The sequence below is a fragment of the Salvelinus sp. IW2-2015 genome, unplaced genomic scaffold (genome assembly GCF_002910315.2).
Source record: "Salvelinus sp. IW2-2015 unplaced genomic scaffold, ASM291031v2 Un_scaffold743, whole genome shotgun sequence".
NCBI classification, from domain to species: Eukaryota; Metazoa; Chordata; class Actinopteri; order Salmoniformes; family Salmonidae; genus Salvelinus; species Salvelinus sp. IW2-2015.
Window position 1 is genome coordinate 272,239 of NW_019942602.1, and position 23,822 is coordinate 296,060.

Sequence of the window (23,822 nt, forward strand, 5' to 3'; positions counted from 1 at the left end):
GCTCTCTCTCTCTCGCTCTCTCTCTCTCTCTCTCTCTCTCTCTCTCAGCTCTTTTTGAATGGGACGCTTAAGAGTGGCTCATAAGATGTTTGCAACTTCTTCAACAACAAGCTGAGACTCAGCCATCAAACAGTAGAATGTGTCCCGTTGTGCCACAACCGCTGTGTGTGTCCATTGGCGGGCACTTACATGGCTTTAGGGTTACCTTGGCATTCCTCCTGTCCATGTGTCTGTCCCGTATGACGTTCACGGCCGCCTGCCCACCACCCTGCCTGTGTGCCAGCGACATCGTCTCCTGCAGTGGTCGCAATCTGTCAACCGTTCCCCCTGACCTCCCAGGCTATGTCACCCGATTGGACCTCAGCCACAATGTCCTCTCTGCTCTGCTTTTGAATTGGCCAGACCGGTGTCTGGACAGGCTGACCACGCTGGTCCTCAGTCAAAACGCCATTACCCATCTGGCACCGGACGCCTTCGCCCCCACCCCTCATCTTCGCCACCTGGACCTCTCGTCCAATGGGCTGTCTCGGCTCAACGCATCTGCCTTCCATGGGCTCGGGGAACTGGAAGTGCTGCTTCTGTTTGGAAACCGCATCAGTCAGACCATGGCGGGAGCCTTCCAGGGGCTGAGCAGCCTGGAAAGGCTGTATCTGGGCGGGAACAGACTGGCTGCCTTCCCCCTGGAGCTCTACCAGCGAGATGGGGCTCTGCCACGTCTGCGTTTCCTGGATTTGTCGATGAACATGGTGAGGCAGGTGCCCGTGCAGAGCCTACTCTCTCTGGCCACCTGGCTGCAGGGTGGCATCTATTTGCAGGGGAACCCGTTGGTGTGCGACTGTGCCCTGCGCGCCATGCTGGAGTACTGGGAGAGGAGGCAGTACCGTCCCTTACTAGACTTCAGGGAGGAGTATCCATGCAGCCTGGGTCAGGAGGAGTGGCTGAATTGTTCTGCTAGCCCTCAGGGTGGGTTCCATGGAACTGTAGAAGTGTCTTACCAGGCAGAGCCTGGCGATTGGCTTATGGTGCCGTGCCCTGGCGTTTCTCTCCCCCTCCGGGAAGGGTTGATGGTGTTCTGGGTGACCCCGGGCGATGGATCCCCGGCACTGGGCATAACAAACAGTCAGAGCAGCCGCCTCACGGTCCTCACCAACGGTACCCTGGAGATCCGAGGGGCTCTCCGGGAGGATTCAGGGACTTACTCATGCGTTGCAGTTCGCGGGCAACACCGGAGCTCCAACGAGACTTTGGAGGTCACCGTCTCCGTAGGTAACCCCATCGGACTGGGCAAGAGCGGGGAGGAACGTAGCAGCGGCGGGGAGCATTTTAACACGGCCTTTACCACGCTGGCGTCCTGTGTGGTCAGCATTGTCCTGGTGCTCCTCTACCTGTACCTCACTCCCTGCCATTGCCATGGTGGAAAGGCCGGGGGCGTTGGTGGGTGCGGCGGGCGTGCCATGCTCCTCTGTGCAGATCCCAGGGAGGCGGAGCTCGCAGACAGAAGGGTCACCGGTGGAAAGAGGGTGGCCTTCCTCGAAACGGGGGGCGAGCACCCCCACAAATGCAGCGCCAAGCACCCAGTAATGGACGCTGCAGCCACAGAGGGCATTTTGAAGAATGGAAGCAGGGCCTTGGAGCAGGTCATTGAAGAACACGTTGCGTAGCCTTCAGGGTGTGTCCTTCAAGCCCCACCATGCAAAATGGACTGTTTGTAACATGGTTCTCAAAATGCACAACAGTGATCAGACTGCTTTTTAATGTTATACCTACTGTGTGGATAGATATGGAAACAGTAGTTGGTGTCTTTATGTCAACGTTTTATACATATGAACCTGCAGATAAAGAAATAGTTCAAAAGAAAATACATTCTGTGAAACACCTGTGTGAAATGCTTTATGTAGGCATTCATGGATCTATAATTTAATGTTATTAGAGGATACACGTGGTATACACTGTCCATCTAAATGCTTACTTGCAGGTTCCTAGTCTGTCATAAGGTGCCATGCGCTATTATGAATGATCATAACAGGGCGAACACTGTAAATGTATTCTTAATGTATTATATGCAGGTTGAATGGATGCATTCAGACAAAGATGTCAGTCGACCCTGATCAGTGTCTGGGAACTAGCCAGCTCTAGCCCCAAGCCTCCCATGACCTATATACTATTGTTGTTCTCGGTTATTTTTGCAGGTGTGACTGTGAATAGAGTTTTTGAAGGTGAGGAAGGGTCTGATATGTTACTGCTGGTATTAATATATTGAACTAACTTGGATATTGACATTCATTTAGAAGACCTACATTTCATTGTCTTGATGTTGTATGTTCATTTAAGTATATATGCATGTCAGATGAGTAGGCTTTTTTATCCATAAATGATCTCGAAACAGTGCAAGAGACCTGCTATATCTTGCAGACACCATTTTTAGAAAGAAAACACTTCATTTTATCTTAGCGTTAGGCTGTAATGGAATAAAGCTTTAAAAAGTGTGTTCACGTACTTTGAGGTGATGGAGTGGACAGGAATTGATTGCCGAGATCCCCCCCCCACTGACAGTTCTCTAGGGGACACATTTAACTACTGTAGGTTCCCATTCCCACCGATGACAAGGTAACTGGCATCCAAATGTGACTTGGCACGTCAAATTGAATGGTCACTGTACCAAACCTACATGTTTATAGACAAAGCCCAGAGATCCATGTTTTTATGGTTGTTGTTTTTTTTTTACGAACTGTGTTGTGAGTATTACGTGATCACAGTATAATGTTATACCACAGCTAAATGTGACTTGTACAGACATGTAGTATCAGGATGGAACCTAGTGATTTGAAGTATCTGAAGAAGGAATCTGATGGACTAAAATCTGTGACCGTTTTTAAGGCTGTGTTGTCTCGTGCAGAGAACTCTAACTCAATTGTGTAATCAGGCCCTCATAAAAGTTATATGTATGGGACATACATGTTTGACCTGAACCCCTAGCCCCCATCCCTTCTGTGTTTACAGATCCGAAGGAGCCGTATATATGTAAGCAATAATGGTGATGGCACCATCTAGCCTTTTTTTTTCTTAAAAATTTTTTTTATCCCCTTTTCTCGTGGTATCCAATCGCTAGTAATTACTATCTTGTCTCATCGCTACAACTCCCGTACGGGCTCGGGAGAGACGAAGGTCAAAAGCCACGCGTCCTCCGAAGCACAACCCAACCAAGCCGCACTGCTTTTTAACACAGCGCGCCTCCAACCCGGAAGCCAGCCGCACCAATGTGTCGGAGGAAACACCGTGCACCTGGCCCCCTTGGTTAGCGCGGGAGTCGCTGGAGCGCGATGAGACAAGGATATCCCTACCGGCCAAACCCTCCCTAACCCGGACGACGCTAGGCCAATTGTGCGTCGCCCCACGGACCTCCCGGTCGCGGCCGGCTGCGACAGAGCCTGGGCGCAAACCCAGAGACTCTGGTGGCGCAGCTAGCACTGCGATGCAGTGCCCTAGACCACCGCGCCACCCGGGAGGCCCTCATCTAGCCTTTTCAATGGGCTTTGGGGAGCTTCTGCCATATTGTTGACACCTATGCGGTTTCATGGGATCTGCAAACAACGAGGGACTTGGAGCTGCTTTCAGTCTACTCATTGTACAGTATTTCATTTGGTATAGAATGTTTGTAAAATGGAACGTAAAACTACAATTTCCCAAGACTCAGTCCTCCCCTTTAGTCATGTCCTGGGTATTTTGTCACCTCCAGCTAGTAGCTACAGTATCTGATCCCTAGTTTTTACAACCATGACCTGTGCCCTTTCACCAATGGTCTTGTCCTTGACTTTCCAGGTAGGAATATTGTTAGTTGTATCTGCTGTATTTCCTGTGTGCTAAGTATGTTTTGCCATTGCCAAGCTCATTCCCATGCAAGCAATGCTGCCAGTCTTGCATTATATAGAAAGGTTTTGAATCAAACTTGTCATGAAAATTGTCTATGTACCTGAAGGATTTTTGTTTAATTTATCTGGGTAACGCTGTTCTCATTTGTCACAGAATGTATGCAAAAGTTGTCATTCTCCTAACATACGGTAACCTTTTGCTATCAAATGTATTGCAATATTTAGAGGTATGAATTAATTAAATATATTAAATCATGGAATAGAACAACGTTTGAGAGAGATGCCAGGCTTTCTTGCTCACTAAATGCAAAGTGTTTGTTTGGTCATTGACATTGCCTCGTTAAGTAAACCTCAGCTCATTTGCCATCCATGTGAAAGGGAAAATGTCAGCAATAAGCTACGCTACAAACCACCCATAAAGTAGATGAAAAGAAAAGTTATTCCTTTCAGGGTTATTATATGGAAATGTGGTCCCATAAAAAGTGAGGCTACATCCAATGTATCTTTTAGCAACGCTTTCAAAAGGCCACTCAGCCAACAAAGGAAAAGAGGATCTTTATAAAAAAATATAAAAAATCATGCTTTTGTGTGTTGTAGTCTGTTTGTACTGTAGGAACAGAACAAACAACTCTTGATTTGATGCTTGCGCTGTATCTGATTTTAGATTGTGCTGTCTAGCTAACTGTGACAGAAAAGCCATGTCAACAACGGTTCTCTTGGCTGACATTACCATAACTGTAGGGGAGTTAGAGGAACATGTAGGATGAAACTCTGCCTGCATGACAGTTATATCATTGATGAAGGGGCAAGACAAGGCGAGCATTTGTGTACAGCAACTCACAAATGATTTCCTCATGCAATTACATAGTTTACATTAGAGTACAGTATGGCCATAGTGTACTATTTCCTGAACTGTGTCTTTTTTGGTTTTGAAGTTCTCCCTAAAACACACATTGCCCGCAAACTGATGTGAAAACAACAATTCACATTTGGGCTTTCTTCTCCTAAGTAGAAAAGGGAACATTTTCCCAGCATTGGCAGGGAGCTACCACCACACGGACTTTAGGCCTGGCTTCTGTAATAATGACAACTCAGAGATGTTTAGTATGTGAGCCTATTGGTCAATGACTGGATGCTATGATGAGCCTGTGAGATCTGTTAGCATATTTGTATGATGTACAACAATCACACAACAACAAAAAACGTTAGGCCATTTTTGTTAAATACATACACACGTTACAACACGTACATGTGTGTTAAATTGGCATGTTGACAGGTGATTGTAAGTGTTAATTTGTAATAACTAAGTAATACATGTAACTGTTGAAGCCAACTTTTCCCTCAGTCAGTCCAATGTTAAGGTTCTCAACATTAGCAGTGTAGCAGCACATTAGCTTTGTAACCATAAGTAAGTGAACAGAAAATTGAAAACTAACACATTGAGTCACTGACACTTCATGTGCTTGGTGTAAATGTCCTTGATAGAAAACAGAAATATTCAGTATGAATGGACTGAGTATGAATGGCCTCCCGTGTGGCTCAGCAGCCTAAGGCACTGCATCGCAGTGCTAGAGGCGTCACTACAGACCCGGGTTTGATCACGGTCTGTAATCAGGAGTCCCATAGGGCGGCACACAATTGGCCCAGCGTCATCCAGGTTAGACCGGGGTTTCATTTTTTAATTTACATTTTATTTAACCTTTATTTAACTAGGTAAGCCAGTTAAGAAACAAATTCTTATTTACAATGACAGCCTACCCCGGCCAAACCCTAACCCGGACGAGGCTGGGCCAATTGTGCGCTGCCCTATGGGACTCCCAATCACGACCGGTTGTGATACAGCCTGGAATCAAACAAGGGTCTGTAGTGACGCCTCTAGCACTGAGTTGCAGTGCCTTAGACCGCTGCGCCATTCGGGAGCCATCATTGTAAATACGAATTTGTTCTTAACTGACTTGCCTAGTTAAGTAAAGGTTAAATAAAAAATTCTTGAATCATTGAAATAGTTGTTGGAAGCCCATTTGATGCAATCTTCCTGGGAAAACACTGATGTCATCTAAATATATTAGTGGTGCATTTCTGAGAATTACAAGTGATGTAATTTCCATTCACATAAACTGAAAATAACTTCATAGTGCTGTTTCTGCATAAAGCTTACTTGAGTCTTGGTGGATCTGGATCCCAAATGCATAAGGATCCTTATAACAGAGAAGGTAATTATTCCAGAATACCTACATTTCATTTCAAGGCAATTCAATGTTTTATCATTCAAAATATCCAGGGGTGCAACTTTCACTGGGGACAGGAGGGGGGGGACATGTTTCCCCCACATTCAGAAATTTCATTTTGTCCCCCCCAATTTTATCATTGGAATGTGATACAAAACGAGGCAACGGTGTGCTTTAGGAAGATGCGGACACCTGCGAGCGGTCGGGTAGGCTGTTTGGAGTGTTTGTCCGACTGGATAAAAAAAGCATGCCCCCCCACTTCTAAAACCAAAGTTGCGCCCCTGAAAATAGCTACCATTGAATTTCCATTCTATTAAAGCACTACAATAGAGTGAATCGAAAACACTTCCATATATCCAGTGCATTTCATATCATAGAACACTCCCACTTTCTCTTTTTTCAGCTAATGCATGTCTGTGATGTGACCTACCTGAGCTCCCCTTGACAGAACTGGGTTTTCTTGATGTTTACTACATGAAAGTTTGCCCTTTACAATGCCCACTGGGCACAGACATCAATTCCACGTTGGTTCAACCAAGTTTCATTGAAATGACGTGGAAACAACGTTGATTCAACCAGTGTATGCCCTGTGGGTGGTTTGCTCTCTCCCTCTGTTTTGTTCATACTGGGAAGGTTTTACACTCCTGTGTAACTCTGTCATGTCACACTGTTTAGTGTACTATTCAATCCCAACTTGAGATATGCAAATCTGAAATGACACATTTCCTGTTGATATCAATGAATTATTAGCGCTTGAGTAATGAGTGCATCATATCTCAATGATTCTCCCTTCTGTATGTGTAGAGTAGGCATATTTTATCTGTAGCACAAAAACATTTGCAGTACTGTTTTGCAGTGGTGTAAAGTTCTACTTTAGTAGTTTTTGGGGGTATCTGTACTTTACTATTTATATTTTTGACTACTTTCAGTTTTTACTCAACACATTTTCCCTGAAACCCAAAAGTACTTGTTATATTTTGAATGTTTAGCAGAACAGGAAAATGGTCCAATTCACGCACTTATGAAGAGAACATCCCTGGTTATCCTTCTGCCTCTGGCGGACTCACTAAACACTCATGCGTTTGTTTGTAAATTATGTCTGAGTGTTGAAGTGTGCCCCTGGCTATCAGTAAGTACATTTAAAAAACAAGAAAATGGTGCAGTCTGGTTTGCTTAATATAATGATTTTGAAATTATTAATAGTTTTACTTTTGATACTTAAGTATATTTTAGCAATTACATTTGCTTTTGATACTTAAGTATATTTAAAACCAAATACTTTTAGACTTTTACTCAAGTAGTATTGTCCTGGGTGACTTTCACTCTTGACTTTTACTCAGGTAGGACAATTGGGTACTTTATCGACCACTGCTGTTTTGACTGGTATTTACCTGGTATTTGATAGGAAATGATGTGGTAACATTGGGTATTTTCTGGTACTTTAAACCTATTGGTGGCATCCGTAGAGAAGTGGCGCCCTCGTGCTTTGACTGAGGGTGCCACATGTTCTGACATGAGATGTACCGTTAGGCTTATTCCTTAGAACATATAGACTACAAACCACAACAACATTAGGGTTTGAGTTACAGCTATTATTGGGTAATAATGAATAGCAATTGGGTAATGGCAATACTATACCATATGTACTGTAAATATATTTGTATACAAACTTTATGAAAGTGCTCATACAAAATTGAAGAATATTCTATTTCAAGTTCATTCAGTCCAGGCCAGAAGGTAAAATCAAATAGATTTCAGGACAAGTTATAATTCCTAATTTAAATGGATGAGATGGTAATGGTTTGTCATCCTACCACATTTCTTCAGGAGTAGGGTGTGTAACGGTTGTGAGTAGCCACTGGATGGAACTAGTAAACTTCATAGACCTACTATCTCACTCTGCACATTGTAGAAATCAGGGGTTTGCTACAGTAGATCTCAGTGTTGTATGTGCAGTTCAAGCTCAGGCTGTGACGGTGACATAGTTCCCATACGTCAGTGATCATTTAACATTCATTGATTTTGTTTATTCATTAGGCATATAAATCATTAGGATGACAAACACGTGTTGAGTTGGAGAACATGAGCGTTCTTCGAAAATGGCTCACATTGTGTCAACGCAGCAAGTGATTTTCATGGCATTCTGTCTTTTGACCTTTCTTAACTGGTTCCCTGTCTCTCTCAGAAGGTCGTTGGCTTAGCAAGGCCTAAGAAGCCATTTTTTTCTTCACCAGAAGTAGCTTTCTAATTCTCACCGCCTAAATGTCAAGCATATTTTCCACGGTCTTGTTTTGTACTCTGCGCCTGTGTAACTGGTTGGATGTGTGTACACTACTTTGAATGGGAGCAAGCTTTTATACTCTGTACTGTACAATCAAGAATGACTGACAAGCTGTCTGACCTGCAACTTCACTCACCTGTGACATGCACGCTTACAGTAAATGGTCCAGCCTAGCACAGTTAATCAGGTTAAAAAAGGTTATTTGAGTCACCATTCCAAATAGTAATGTAGCCGACTGTAAGCCGGAGACATAAACAACCATTTACAAGAAGTCAGATGCCTTACCAATTCAGTGCTACATTAGTAACACTATTACAGATTGCTATTTTGTGACCAAGAAGAGGTTGTACATATTGAGATGCAAGCCAGTTGCAGCATCACAAGACATAGTCTGTAACTGTGATAATCTCTGTTCATGGTTGCTAATGATTGCCATCAAAGGACCCAAATCGTTCACCATGACCGAAGGAAAATAGTCATTAGTCTCAAATTGTTGATCGTAAAACTTTATCGCCAAACACCAAATCAGCACACATCCAAAGTCCTGCTACTTGTAACATGTTCTCTCAATTTCTTTGTTTCTGGTTTCTCCATGTACTTCCATGCGATGTAACTTTTTACTCGTGTTGTCTGTTGCTATCTACATTACAAACACAGAAAATACTAAGAAATGAACACGGATCAAATGATAAGAGCTGGACAGAGTTGTTAAAGGAAACATAAAGGATGTCCATAACACTACTATACTCATACAATGTTTTCACAGTCTGAGTATTGAGACAGATACACAATGAGTCCATTCTGTATACCAATTCTGTGGCATTGTGGTTAGTGTCAGCCCTGAGATTGACATTTTATCAGACACTCTTATCCAGAGCAACTTGCAGGAGCAATTAGGGTTAAGTGCCTTGCGCAAGGGCACATTGCAGAGATTTTTCACTTAGTCAGGACTTGAACCAGCAGCCTTTCAGTTACTGGCCTAACACTCTTAACCGCTAGGCTACCTGCTGCCCTGGAAGGTAATTAAGGACGGTTGGGAGTTTGATCCCCGGCCGAGTTATGCTAAAGACTGTAAAAGTGGAACCTGCTTGGCACTAAGCATTAAGGAGATAGATTGAGGGTAAGGCCCTGCAATAGACTAGCGTCCTTTCCAGGGGTGTACTTCTACATCAAGCTGCCTCACACTACAGAAACAGGAGATAGGCTCCTGCCTCTATTGGCCCATTGGGACAGAAAATACCCGTCCTGTATCCTGTATTTACACAGAGGTAAATAATACGACCTGTTCGTCAGAGGGAAGGAAAGGTGAACCCAGGAGGAGGTCACTGGGTTTGCATTCCAGGTAGAACATACTGCTGGAGTCCTTGAATTAGACTCTGACGTTAAATAGCTTGAGTGAGTGGAAAGTATGTTTCAACGTTCGCCACCGGAGACAGTTTGAAAACTAGAATTGAATGTATTGCTAAGATTCTGGCTTCGTTTTTTGATTTTTTATTATTAAACCCAGACATGTTGGTGGCTTGCTTTTTGAACCAAAGGCGCAGGGGATTGGGGAATGGCTCATGTTGTGATCTGCTTGGGGGTCACAGGGTCAACTCCAAAAATATAATGTTGAGGGGAAGCTAATGGACATGGAGGGTACAGGTGGTCGCCCATCCTTACAATGAGCTGAACACAGATGCAGCTAAAAGCATGTAATCTACAGTCCATGGCTCCACGCAGTCCAACAAACAGAAAACAATAATAACCTCACGCTGAGTCGCCTCCCTTGTCCCCTCACTTGGAGGAGTGGGATGAAAGAGCAGAATACAGCTCTCAAAAAGAGCATGATAGTGCTATGAAGCTAGACAGACGTCCGCTTTTTCAACTACTTCATGGAAGTATAGGGCTACGTTCACCCAGTGCCAACCCACTACAACCACCACTGAAGCCTCCCAATCTCCAGTGCTGTTTGTTAAATTAGCGCAATTGAATTTATGAAAACAACAGGCGCATGATGCTCATTACACAAAGTCCTTGTTTGTGCGAGCGCCTCACGAGGGGCAGCCTTGAATTGCTCAGTGACACCGCATAAAAACTCCCAAAACGGAATACCTCTTCTCTCACTGAGGAACTCTCTCCAAATCTGCCCACAATATCCACTTTGGGCACGTCAGTCAGGCGGAAATTCAGGAAACTAGACCATATCCCTAACAAGTTTTAAGTTAGGCAGGGAAGTGTTGGACAGCTGTTTGTTCAGTTTTGTGAAAGCCATTTAGTGCCTCACGCTCACACAGCCACTGTAGCCCATGCCAAAGGCATCTTCTATGAGTTAGATTTAGCAGTCTTTCCCAAACCTCTTCTCAAGTACCCCTAGCTAATGTCACTGTTTTGATCTATTCCTGATCTAGTACACCTGATTAAAGTAACACGCCATTGGTCAGTTCAATCAGTTGTGCTAGTTCATGAAGTAGTGACTATTTTGCTGCAGATCAAGAAGGGTGCACGTGCATCAAATCCTCCCCTCTACACTGGTGGTACATAATAACACACTTCGCATGATTGTGTCAGTAGCATTTCTGTGAGACACTCACATGCCAGTAGGCAGGCCAGTAGGTAGGCCAGTAGGTTGTGTGAAGCCAGTAGGTTGTGTGAAGCCGATAGGCCAGTAGGTTGTGTGAAGCCGGTAGGCCAGTAGATTGTGTGAAGCCGGTAGGCCAGTAGGTTGTGTGAAGCCGTAAGCCAGTAGGTTGTGTGAAGCCGGTAGGCCAGTATGGTTGTTTAGGCCGAGGCATAGGTTGTGATAAGGCCGAGTAGGCCAGTAGGTTGTGTGAAGCCATAGGCCAGTAAGGTTGTGTGAAGCCGTGAGGCAGTAGGTTGTGTGAAGCCAGTAGGTTGTGTGAAGCCGTAGCCAGTAGTTGTGTGAAGCCGGTAGGCAGTAGATTGTGTGAAGCCGGTAGGCCAGTAAGGTTGTGTGAAGCCGGTAGGCCAGTAGGTTGTGTGAGCCGATAGGCCAGTAAGATAGTTGTGTGAAGCGGTAGGCAGTAGTGTGTGAAGCCGGAGGCCAGTAGATTGTGTGAAGCCGGTAGGCCAGTAGGTTGTGTGAAGCCGTAGGCAAGTATTGTGTGAACCGTAGGCCAGTAGGTTGTGTGAAGCCGGTAGGCCCAGTAGGTTGTGTGAGCCGGTAGCCAGTAGGTTGTGTGAAGCGGTAGGCAGTAGTTGTGTGAAGCCGGTAGGCCAGTAGGTTGTGTGAAGCCGGCAGGCCAGTAGGTTGTGTGAAGCCGGTGGCACAGTAGGTTGTGTGAAGCCGGTAAGCCAGTAGGGTTGGTGAGGCCAGTAGGTTGTGTGAAGCCGATAGGCCAGTAGTGTGTGAAGCCGGTAGGCCAGTAGGTTGTGTAAGCCGGTAGGCCAGTAGGTTGTGTAAGCCGGCAGGCCAGTAGGTTGTGTGAAGCCGAGTAGCCAGTAGGTTGTGTGAAGCCGGTAAGCCAGTAGGTTGTGTGAGCGCAGTAGGTTGTGTGAAGCCGATAGGCCAGTGATTGTGTGAAGCGGAGCCAGTAGGTTGTGTGAAGCCGATAGGCCAGTAGGTTTGTGTGAAGCCGGTAGGCCAGTAGTTGTGTGAAGCGGTAGCCAGTAAGTTGTGTGAAGCCGGTAAGCCAGTAGGTTGTGTGAAGCCAGTAGGTTGTGTGAAGCCGATAGGCCAGTAGATTGTGTGAAGCCGGTAGGCCGAGTAGGTTGTGTGAAGCCGATTAGCCAGTAGGTTGTGTGGAAGCCGGTAGGCCAGTAGTTGTGTGAAGCCGGTAGGCCAGTAGGTTGTGTGAAGCCGATGGCCAGTAGGTTGTGTGAAGCCGGTAGGCAGTAGGTTGTGGTGAAGCGGTAAGACCAGTAGGTTGTGTGAGAGCCGGTAGGCCAGTAGGTTGTGTGAAGCCGGTAGGCCAGTAGGTTGTGTGAAGCCAGTAGGTTGTGTGAAGCCGATAGCCATAGATTGTGTGAACCGGTAGGCCAGTAGGTTGTGTGAAGCCGGTAGGGACCAGGTAGGTTGTGTGAAGCCGGTAGGCCAGTAGGTTGTGTGAAAGCCGGTTAGGCCAGTAGGTTGTGTGAAGCCGGATAGGCCAGTAGTTGTGTGAAGCGGTAGGCCAGTAGGTGGTGTGAAAGCCGGTAGCCAGTAGGTTGTGTGAAGCCGGTAGGCCCAGTAGTGTTGTGTGAAGCCGGTAAGGCCAGTAGGTTGTGTGAAGCCAGGTTAGCCTGTAAGTTGTGTGAAGCCGGTAGGCCAGTAGGTTGTGTGAAGCCGGTAGCCAGTAGTTGTTGGGAAGCGGTAGTCAGTAGGTTGTGTGAAGCCGGTAGGCCAGTAGGTTTGTGATAGCCCGGTAGGCCAGTAGGTTGTGTGAAGCCGGTAGACCTACACATTAATCTCATTTTGGGGATTGTCACCTTCACACTTGTTTTTGTAGTGATTTGTCACATTTTGAATGGTGACCATTTGATAGACCATCAATCAATCCCGTGAGATGAAGTGCTTAACAACATGACAGTGACAATGAAAAATTAACACTGGAGGGGGAGTTCATCCTCTCCTGTCTGGCCAGACAGAAGTTCAGAGTATATACACTGAGTATACCAAACATTAAGAGCACCTTACTAATATTGAGTTGCCCCTCCCCCTTCCCTCCCTTTTGCCCTCAGAACAGCCTCAATTCGTCAGGGCATGGACTCTACAAGGTGTCGAAAGCGTTCCACAGGGATGCTGGCCCATGTTGACTCCAATGCTTCCCAGAGTTGTGTCAAGTGGGCTGGATGGTCTTTGGGTGGTGGACCATTCTTGACACACACGGGAAACTGTTGAGCGTGAAAAACCCAGCAGCGTTGCAGTTCTTGACACAAATCAGTGCCCTTGGCACTTACATTTTGCCCATTCACCCTTTGAATGGCAGACACAATCCATGTCTCAATTGTCACAAGGCTTAAAAATCCTTCTTTAACCTGTCTCCTCCCCTTCATCAACACTGATTGAAGTGGATTTAACAGGTGGCATCAATAAGGGATCATAGCTTTCACCTGGATTCACCTGGTCATTCTATGTCATGGAAAGAGCAGGTGTCATTAATGTTTTCTATACTTACTGTATGACCATGTGGGAAGGCCAATCGGCTGTCCTCAGATCCCATCACGTGCTAGTAGTTTTGTCCGTCACGTTCTAGTCCATGAGGCGTATATTGACTGTGATCCTGCGGTGTAGTGAACTTCACCTCTGATTGGTGATAATGTAGCATTCATAAAGCTTTTATGAGCATGACATAGAGGGTCATAATGCTCTACATAATATTAGACTCTTTAATATATGTTTATAAAGCCTCAAAACAAATGTAGCCTCTTATGGTATGATGAGACACCTGTTATGTCCTTCATAACAACAAATAAATAGTAAGAAAGTGAGCTGGGTCGGGTTTCAGCAGACACAGTTTCATGCGTTGGTTGGTTGCACTGTGGATCGGCACGTTACTGGCGGTCATGATGTGGAGAGTAGACTGGCACGTGTTGCTGCATGTTGTGGACAGTTCCGTTGGACACGTGTGTATTTTTGCAGCGCTCCTCCAATCTGACCTGACCATTCGTTTGCGTGTTTGTGTGCCTTGTCAATGAAGCCCAACAGCAGGAGATGAGCTGGGCTCTTATCATGGCAATGTGAACGTCAACAGAGGGATGCGACCCTCTAACCCCTTCCCCATTAGAGAACAGAGGCCAGGAAAATAACTGTCTGAAAAATAGATTACATAATGGGTTTTACATAACGACCTCAACAATTAAAGAGAGGGTAGAGGAGCGGAAGAATTTAGAAATTATGCAGTTGACCTTGGCATTGAGTGCCCAGACTGGTCATTGAGGCACAGCAGGGGCCTCCGAAGGGTTAGTCTCTAATGAGGCTGGTACAGCGTGCCTAAATGCAGTCATAACAACAGCTATATATGCCTTATCTAATTGGTTAATGGGGATTATGATTTTCACTCTCAACACAACTCTCTATTGACAGTTAGGCCTATTCCACCTGAACGGCCATTTTGATAAGGTACAAAGTGTTGTGAATAGTGACATGAAAACTAGTTCAAGGGTCATTTGACAAACAACTATATTATATACGTTTCTATGGTGCCCTTATGTTGTGACAAGATTTGCCACTTCTGCAAAACAGTAAACATTCACCTGTGGTATTTTCAGAGTACATGACCCCAAACTAGTCATGACCTCCAGACTACTGACACTTACTGTTGCCCCCCCGTCATGGTTAGACCGTAAACATACAAGACATCCTCAATGGACTTAGAAACAGTTAGAGGACAGACATGTATGTGACCTAATTCTGACCCAGAGACAGCTAGCTGTTGAATTTAATATTCTATACACCACAGTACAGAAGTGTCATCATGGCTCAATGGACGTAGAACAGATAGCATTTTTCCCTCCATGAAAGATAATTATTACCCAGAAATAGAGAAGAGGAGGATATTGTTGGGGGTTCCGTTCATCCTATCTTCCGTTAGTGCAAAATATTCTGCCGATTGTCTACCGTCCAAGGAGAATTAGGTGAGGATGACTATACTACAGAAATATCCCACCCAGCAGATACTCTTAGCCCATCGTTTTGATGAGAAAATAAAAGTCAAATACTGACCTGTAGCCTCACAGCTGAACTTATAGGGTTAGCTGAAGAGACTATTTGTTTCCTTTTGTCCAGATGCTGACCTAAACCACAACCTGCTCTAACCATAGAGGGCATATCAACATACAACAAGCATTTATTCAATCCCGTTGCCAAAAGAGTAAGACACAAAAATGACGGCTTTATAGCTCTGGTAGGTTTTGTTTGTGCTTGATCTTACAAATGAACACGTTTTGAAACTTCCAGAACCATTAACATTTTAATGACTAGGTACAAAAACAATGGGCCGTGATACATAAATTTTACGACAACCAATCACATGAGAAAACCCAGTCATTCTGGGGTCAGATGATGTACACACAGCATGTACACCAGAATAAGCAGAAAGTCATCTGTTAGTCAGTCACAACTGTGTTGATGACAGATGTGACACACACAACTTGGAAGGATAATACACAACACTTAAAAGACTGCGAGGACATGGCTAAATGGTAACCCTAATGGTGGCTAAATGCCCGAATGGAGACTAAATGGTAACCCTAATGGTGGCTAAATGCCCGAATGGAGGACTAAATGGTAACCCTAATGGTGACTAAATGGTAACCCTAATGTTGGCTAAATGGTAACCCTAATGGTGGCTAAATGCCCGAATGGTGACTAATGATAACCCTAATGGTGGCTAAATGGTAACCCTAATGTTGGCTAAATGGTAACCCTAATGGTGGCTAAATGGTAACCCAAATGGTAGCTAAATGGTAACCCTAATGGTGGTTAAATGCCCTAATGGTGGCTAAATGGTAACCCTAAATGGTGACTAAATGGTAACCGTAATGGTGGCTAAATGGTAACCCAAATGGTAGATAAATGGTAACTGTAATGGTGGCTAAATGGTAACCCTAATGGTGGCTAAATGGTAAGCCTGATAGTGGCTAAATGGTAAGCCTGATAGTGGTTAAATGGTAAGCCTGATGGTGGCTAAATGGTAAGCCTAATGGTGGCTAAAAGGTAACCCTAATAGTAGCTAAATGCCCTAATGGTAGCTAAATGGTAACCCTAATGGTGACTAAATGGTAACTCTAATGGTAGCTAAATGGTAACCCTAATGGTGGCTAAATGCCCTAATGGGGCCTAAATGCCCTAATGGGGCCTAAATGGCAACCCTAATGGTGGCAAATGGTAACCCTAATGGTGGCTAAATGCCCTAATGGTGGCAATTTCCTCCATGCTGGATACAATGCTGTATGAATCAAACACTTCTGAAAGTGTAATGCAGAAACCCCTTAGGCAACTTTTGAATTACAGTCAGAGCAACCAACTGTGCAATTCGAGATGGATTGGGTAGATGTCATAAGACTGACAGGAATCATAGTGCTATGTGTAATTATTATGTTTTACTTATTTGAACTAATTTGTCTTACCGGTAATCAATTTCCGATTGAAATCGACAATTCTATAATTATTCAGATAAAATGTATAAATAAATACAACTTCCTATGGTTTATGGAGTAGCTCTTTAGTAGTTTTCGTAGTTAAAAATGTGAATTAATTTACAAATTGAAAACAGGAGACTGGAATTTGAAAATGGTCTGATGTCAAGCCAGAGTTCCCAAAATAAAAAATATGGTCACAGAGAGGGACTGAACTGAGGCACCTATTACTGTATAATTTAATTTATGACCAAGACTGTGGAGCCATTGCTATACCATTGATCAAAACCTGGTGTGCATGAATGAGCTTGCATGCATGGATGAAGAATACAAATATTACCCAGACATAATGACAAGTACACCCAAATCTGAGTTGAGGAGACAGTAATCAATGTTCTGATCAAGAGACTAATCGTAATTTAGGCAAGTACTTTGCAAAAGACGTTTGCTGAAGTGTGACATGATGTAATGGAAATGATACCTCTCAGATGTGTCGATGTTCGTGTTATTAGGGTTCTTCTAACCATTCATAACGATGGCTTTTTTGTCAGTGCCCCTGTTATGCATGTTTGGATCTAAAGGGGCGATCGTAAGTGGCAATGCCTGTGAACAAATTGCTCTGCTGAGCCCTGTCTTAAACACTGATCCCAGAGCAGCGACTGAGTGGCCCCTACCCACCTGAGTAAACAGCTAGGAACAGGGACAGGGAGCCGTAGGGGGCCTTCTATTTTTCAGTTGGTTGGGGAACTTCCTCTGTGTCTGTCTGTGAGATGAACCGAGTACACAGATGTTCTCTCATACAAAAATAGACACCTTTTCACATTCACTCTTGAGTACTGTTTGTCCCTCCAACAATTCAAGTCCAGGTCATGTTGAGAGCCAATAAAATACAGTTGTTTATTATTCTACAAGAACAGCTGGTGTCTGCTGTTCAAAAACGCTTGGTCTTCCTATATTTGACTCAACACATCCATCTGAAGCATGACGTTCCATAATGCATGTTAATTTTTCATCCTGATTATTGACCATATTGAATACAGCCTAATGTATTCTACACAACAGAGTTGTAGGCTTGACTCAAAGTAGAAAAAAATATGACATGACACTCCACCCAGACTTACCAAGTGTTTCATGACTTAAGATAAGACTTTTTTTTAAATGATTGAGCAAATTACGGCAAACCTTACACTAAGACTGAAAGGGACTTGAGTAAGACTAAAACTGATGACTGAACAGATGACAGTTATGCCATTTCAACACTTTTTTGATACAAATACCCCTCCCACTTTCACTATGTTCACAGGACGACTTCTTGAGACTTGACCCTCTTAACTTGGAACCTTCTTGAGACTTGAAGGTCAAGACTAACTGTGATTAACTACAGCAGAGGTATTGGGTTAGCATGCGGTGAGTATTCTATCAAGTTCAGTTTTACACAAACTTCTACAACCTCAGGCAATCTCAGAGACATAACTTGTCTGAGTCTGAAGTGTAAGACACTGTGTATTTATGCTCCATAGAAAATAGACTTGATACGTAGGAACACACAACAGGGATGTAAGTCCGCTTGCATGTGTCGCTGCTGCACTAACATGCAGCTTACAGAACTGATGCAGCAGGCAACATTGACATCTGTGGAGTTGTACCAGTTGCATCTCACAGCCCTCCAAAAAACATGGCTGATTTGATGTTACTCCGAACTTGAAATAATTGGGACTTGGTCCCATGTCTACTGTAAGTTGACCATGTCAGATCATGAAAATACATGAAAATCTGGATATATGCTTTGACTTTTTGTCAGTTGCTACTGGCTAAACCCTATTTGGCTCAGTGACCCCATTTCCCGTCTGGTCTCTATTTGACTGACAGGTATTGGGGTTGAGCAAAAATCACTCTACTGAAATGGACACCATACCTACCCACTATTTAAAGCTGCAATATGCAACTTTTTGGGCGACCCAAACAAATTCACATAGAAAGTTATAGATCTGTCATTCTCATTGTTAGCAAGTGGTAGATCTGTTCTGTGTGCAGTATTTCTATGCTTCTCATTCTTTAGTTTAGTTTTTGTGTCTTTTACTTTTGGTTTTGTACACCAGCTAAAACAGCTGAAAATACAATATTTTTGGTTATTGAAAATATATTTCACAGCGGTTTAGATGGTACAACGATTCTCTACACCAGGGGTATTCAACTCTTACCCTACGAGGTCCGGAGCCTGCTGGTTTTCTGTTCTACTTGATCATGAATTGCACCCACCTGGTGTCCCAGGTCTAAATCAGTCCCTTATTAGAGGGGAACAATTCAAAAATGAAGTGGAACTGGCTTTGAGGTCCAGAGTTGAGTTTGAAGGCTCTATACTTTCTTGTTTAATTGTCACATAAACTGAAATTAGGCGAACTTATTAGAATTTTATCAACTGGGAAATGGCAAAGACATTTCTGCATATTGCACCTTTAAACCTCAGGAGGCTGAATAAATTTGGCTTGGCCCCTAAGACCCTAAGAAACTTTTACAGATGCACAATTGAGAGCATCCTGTCGGGATGTATCACCGCTTGGTACGGCAACTGTACCGCCCGCAACCACAGGGCTCTCTAGAGGGTGGTACGGTCTGCCCAACGCATCACCGGGGGCACACTGCCTGCCCTCGAGGACACCTACAGCATCCGATGTCACAGGAAGGCCCTAAACATCATCAAGGACATCAACCACCTGAGCCATGGCATGTTCACCTCACTATCAACCAGAAGGCGAGGTCAGTACATGTGCATCAAAGCTGGGACAGAGAGACTGTAAAACAGCTTCTATCTCAAGGCCATCAGACTGTTAAATAGCCATCACTAGCCGGCTATCACCTTAGAGGCTGCTGACCTATATACATAGACTTGGAATCACTGGCCACTTAAATAATGGAACACTAGTCATTTTAATAATGTTTACATACTGCTTTAATCATGTCATATGTATATACTGTATTATAAACTGGGTGGTTTGAACCCTGAATGCTGATTGTCTGACAGCAGTGGTATATCAGACCGTATACCACAGGTATGACAAAACATTCATTTTTCCTGCTCTAATTACGTTGGTAACCAGTTTATAATAGCAATAAGGCATCTTGGGGGTTTGTGGTATATGGCCAATATACCACGGCTAAGGGCGGTGTCCAGGCACTCCGCAATGCGCCGTGCCTAAGAACAGCCCTTAGCCGTGATATATTGGCCATATACCACACCCCCTTGGGCCTTATTGCTTAATTCTATTCTACTGTATTTAGTCAATGCCACTCTGACATTGCTCGTCCTAATATTTATACATTTCTTAATTCAATTATTTTACTTTTAGATTTGTGTATTGTTTTGAATTGTTAGATACTACTGCACTGTTGGAGCTAGGGACACAAGCATTTCGCAACACCCACAATAACACCTGCTAAATATGTGTATGTGACTAATAACATTTGATTTATTTTAAAGACAGATGGGCACAGTCATGGCTAAAATAACATCAGAACTTGTATAAACACTAGACCTGTTTCAATGGAGTGACTCCCATTTGGCTAACAGATCAAAACATACAGTATTTGTTGCATAAACTCTCTTGGTATTTATAGATCTATACCTGCAAGCTAAAGACGCACCCATATCTGATCAATACATGCTATGTTGAAAACCATTCAGCTTTCACAGAGAAAGACCAGGATAAGCTTTTATTTTATTTTACTATAAATTGGTTGCTTTATCCCCAAGAGCAAATTAGGGATTTGTTGGTATAAAAAGGTGATATAATCTTTCCATAATACTTTCCTATTGTTTATCTGGCAAAATGTCTGGCTATAAGTAGATTAAACAATGTAGCAACTAAATGGCATTCTCCAAAAATGGCATTCTCCAAAAATGCTAGCCAGGAGATTTTGTACGTTGCTAAATAACAAGCTAACGAATTTAAAAACATGTTGGAGGAAATGATAACGTCCCAGGGAAGTCAAAAAGAAGCTAAAACGTAAAAAGAGAGAACTATCACTTTAAGGCAGTGGCGTGCCGTGGGCCTGGGGCCTAGGCCTTCAGTGAGGTACTACACAGTCCCACCCGAATTAATCCACCTCTTATTACCATCATTATGCCATGGCTCTAGACACTATACATTTAGACAGAAACGCAGTATAACCAGGCGTTGCGTCACCTTGAAATTGACAAATTGACATTTTTGGGTAAACAGTGTTTAACAGACAACTCAAGTTTGCAAAGCCAGTGTGGCTCCAAACACCAAATCGATCACTTGCAAATAATAGGCATTCCCAGCAGTACAGTTTGCAGTGCTTCTCGGAGCCTGTGAGCAATTGACAGCGCTCGTAGTTGAAACTTTTGAAATGGCGAGCGAACGAACCCCTTTCCCGCCTGTGACAGGCTTTGTGGCTCGGGCGACCTCTCCTTACAATGTCTAACTTTTCTTGAAAAGTTCGTCTTGAGAATGGCGTTATAATTATATCCTCGACAAATCGATATCTTCTCCTCCTTCCGCCATTGTGGGTTGAAAAAACAGCTTAGTAGAACGCGAATTAATTCGTTTATCAAATTCAGTTTCCTAGATCTGCATAGACCTGCCCATAGGACCTGCCTCTCAATATTGGTAATCCAATCAAAAGACGTGGACGCACTACGCCTGCTAGCTGGCTCCTGTGTAACACTGGAGCAGCCAGCAGGCGTACAATAGCCAACTCTAAAGCTGATTGGTTGAACAACACAAAATTTTAATTTCCATTCACTTTAAGCTACAAGCGCCCGCACTGTTGATTCTGAAGGCCTGAGGGCAGATTTTAGACCCCTGGCAACACATGATGGCTGAATATGATTGGATAAAAGATCTAACATAAAGACCAGCCCTCCAAATCTCAACCTGGGGCTGGAAGCAGTGCAACCAAGAGGAAAGCTATGAAATGAAGAGTATAACTCTTACTCTGGGGAATAATTTAATACATATTTGTGGGAAAATATATTTAAAAAATATATATATTCTGATGATGTTTAGGCCAGCAGAGAAGGCCTTGCAGGCCCTGACGGCCCACCACTGCTTTAAGGTGTTGTTAGAACTCACTAAATCAGACATCTTATAATGGTCCAAATTACCATTCTACTATTACAGGTTGCACTAATTCTGGGCTGGGTGGTAGCCTAGTGGTTAAGAAGTTGGGCCAGTAACCAAAATGTTGCTGGTTTCGAATCCCCGAGCTGACAAGGTGAAATCTGTCAATGTGCCCTTGAGCAAGGCACTTAACCCTAATTGCTCCTGTAAGTCTCTCTGAATAAGAGCGTCTGCTAAATGACTAAAATGTAAAAAATGGTCACACTGCACAGATCGTTGTACCTTTATAGACCATACCAGTTTTTTTTCCAAGTCTTTACTAGGTCCCCCCATAAAGGTTTTTGAACACCTGCTAAAATAGTATTTAAATCCAATTCACCATTATTACTACAAGGGAAATTCAATGGCAATTTCTGATACATCATGAGAAACAATTATTAAGAGGTTTTTGGGGGGTGGCATAGGGAGTGGGGAGGGTCTCGTTTTGAAAGCTTTGTTTTGAGTAGGAGAATTGAGTATGGGAAGCTGGCGTGAGCATTATACCATGCAATGCCATGTATGAGGTTACTCTGGGGACTGTGACCCCAGTCACACCTGTCACTCCTGGCTGTACCCCCACACCCACCCAAACCCCTATCTGTGCCCCCTCCCCAAATCTGAAGCAAGTCTATTTCAGCTAACTGGGTCAGCCACCTCTGCAAGCCAAGGTTCCCACCTCTGTGAAATACCCACTGCCTCAGCCACTCTGACACAGAAACCTGAGGAGTGTGTGCACAATGTGTGCCCATGATTTTACCATAACGTACCTTTACTCAATCCCACACAAAGGTCATCATTCTGCTATATCATCCTCCCCTTTTAAACAGGCTGTTTCTTGTAATATCATACCCACCCCAAATACTGTTTATACCTCCTTTATCATAAAGCAGAACTTGTAAAAACATGGTGAATTATTGATGTAGCACACTGTTACTGGCAATACATATTTAACTAGTATGTTATCAGAAATGCTTGGTATCATGGTTAAATATACAAAAGGGAAAATACTTATTTCAAAGGGAAATAAATATCCTCAAATGGTTCCCTAGATCAAACCTACATGTCTTAAATGCAAACTTCACTACAGTGTAGGAGTCTTTAACCTGTCTAGGACAGACGTTCCGCTAGCCAGCTGGTAGGCACCGGTCCTCCTCCTGTGAGTGCTTTAGTAGGTATCACTCTCTAAACCAGAGCGTGAGACAGCTGATCTCAGATAATCACAACAGAAGCCAGCCTCTCCATGGACTTCAGTGAAATTGTTTAGAAATAATTTATCCATTAATCATAGCAGATCCAGAATCAGAGTCCTGATAGGGAAACATTAGAGTAACATACTCACCATCTGCTGATGTACTGTAGGGTGGCAGGTAGCCTAGAGGTAGCCTAGTGGTTAGAGTGTTGGGCCAGTGTCTGAAAGGTTGCTGGATCGAATCCCAGAGCTGACAAGATAAATGTCTGTTGTTCTGCCCCTGAGCAAGAAAAATGTATCAACCCATACATAAATGTCCATTAATTATAATCCGCATAATAATCAACATTTCCTGTTGCTGCAGGATTATTTTCCTGCTGTAGCACATGGCTCAAATTAAGATCCTACATCTGTACCGTATGTTGACAATTGATGTCTATGTGATATATCAACATGAAGTTTGCGACCAAAACATCATACAGTACATATGGGTTATGTAGTTGTCACTTAGATCAGGTGTTCCCAAACTTTTTCATTCGGGGCCCCCTTCCAGCATTGGGGAACATTCCGCGTCCCCCCCTACATCTGTACTGTATGTTGACAATTGATGTCTATGTGATATATCCCCCCCCCGGTCTATTTCTATGGGAATAAGCACTGAATTTTGCAGGTTTAAAGCTTATTTTCTGCAATTCTACACGTTTTGTCATGGGGTAAAAAGAAAATGTTGCTGTTTTAAAGCTAGTTTTCTTGCAATTCTATACATTTTGCCATGTCTAATGTGTATTCGTGTGATGTTTGAGTGACAAAAAAATTACAACTATATCTATAGCTAAAATAAAGGTTAAATTAAATAAAAGTCATACAGACAGAATGGATAAAATATGTAATTGAATGTCATATAAAACAAGGTCTCTAGAAGCCATGCTTTTCAACCCAGAACACAAAGGATAATGCCAGAATAGCATCTCATCCTCACAAGTAAAAAGCAGAAACTGACTGACTTCACTGACCTGACTAGTGACATTCAAGTATGTTTTTAATCTGAGCAGCATTTGTTGTTTTTAGAGAAAC

At 43.5% G+C, this 23,822-nt stretch overlaps 1 protein-coding gene across 1 annotated transcript; it reads left to right on the plus strand.

Annotated features, from left to right (window-relative positions):
• Positions 1 to 62: 62 nt before the first annotated feature.
• Positions 63 to 4,396, plus strand: LOC112068819 (amphoterin-induced protein 2-like). Its single transcript, XM_024136030.2, has one exon. The coding sequence runs from the start codon at positions 138 to 140 to the stop codon at positions 1,659 to 1,661; it is 1,524 nt and encodes a 507-aa protein (XP_023991798.1). The 5' UTR covers positions 63 to 137; the 3' UTR covers positions 1,662 to 4,396.
• Positions 4,397 to 23,822: the final 19,426 nt, after the last annotated feature.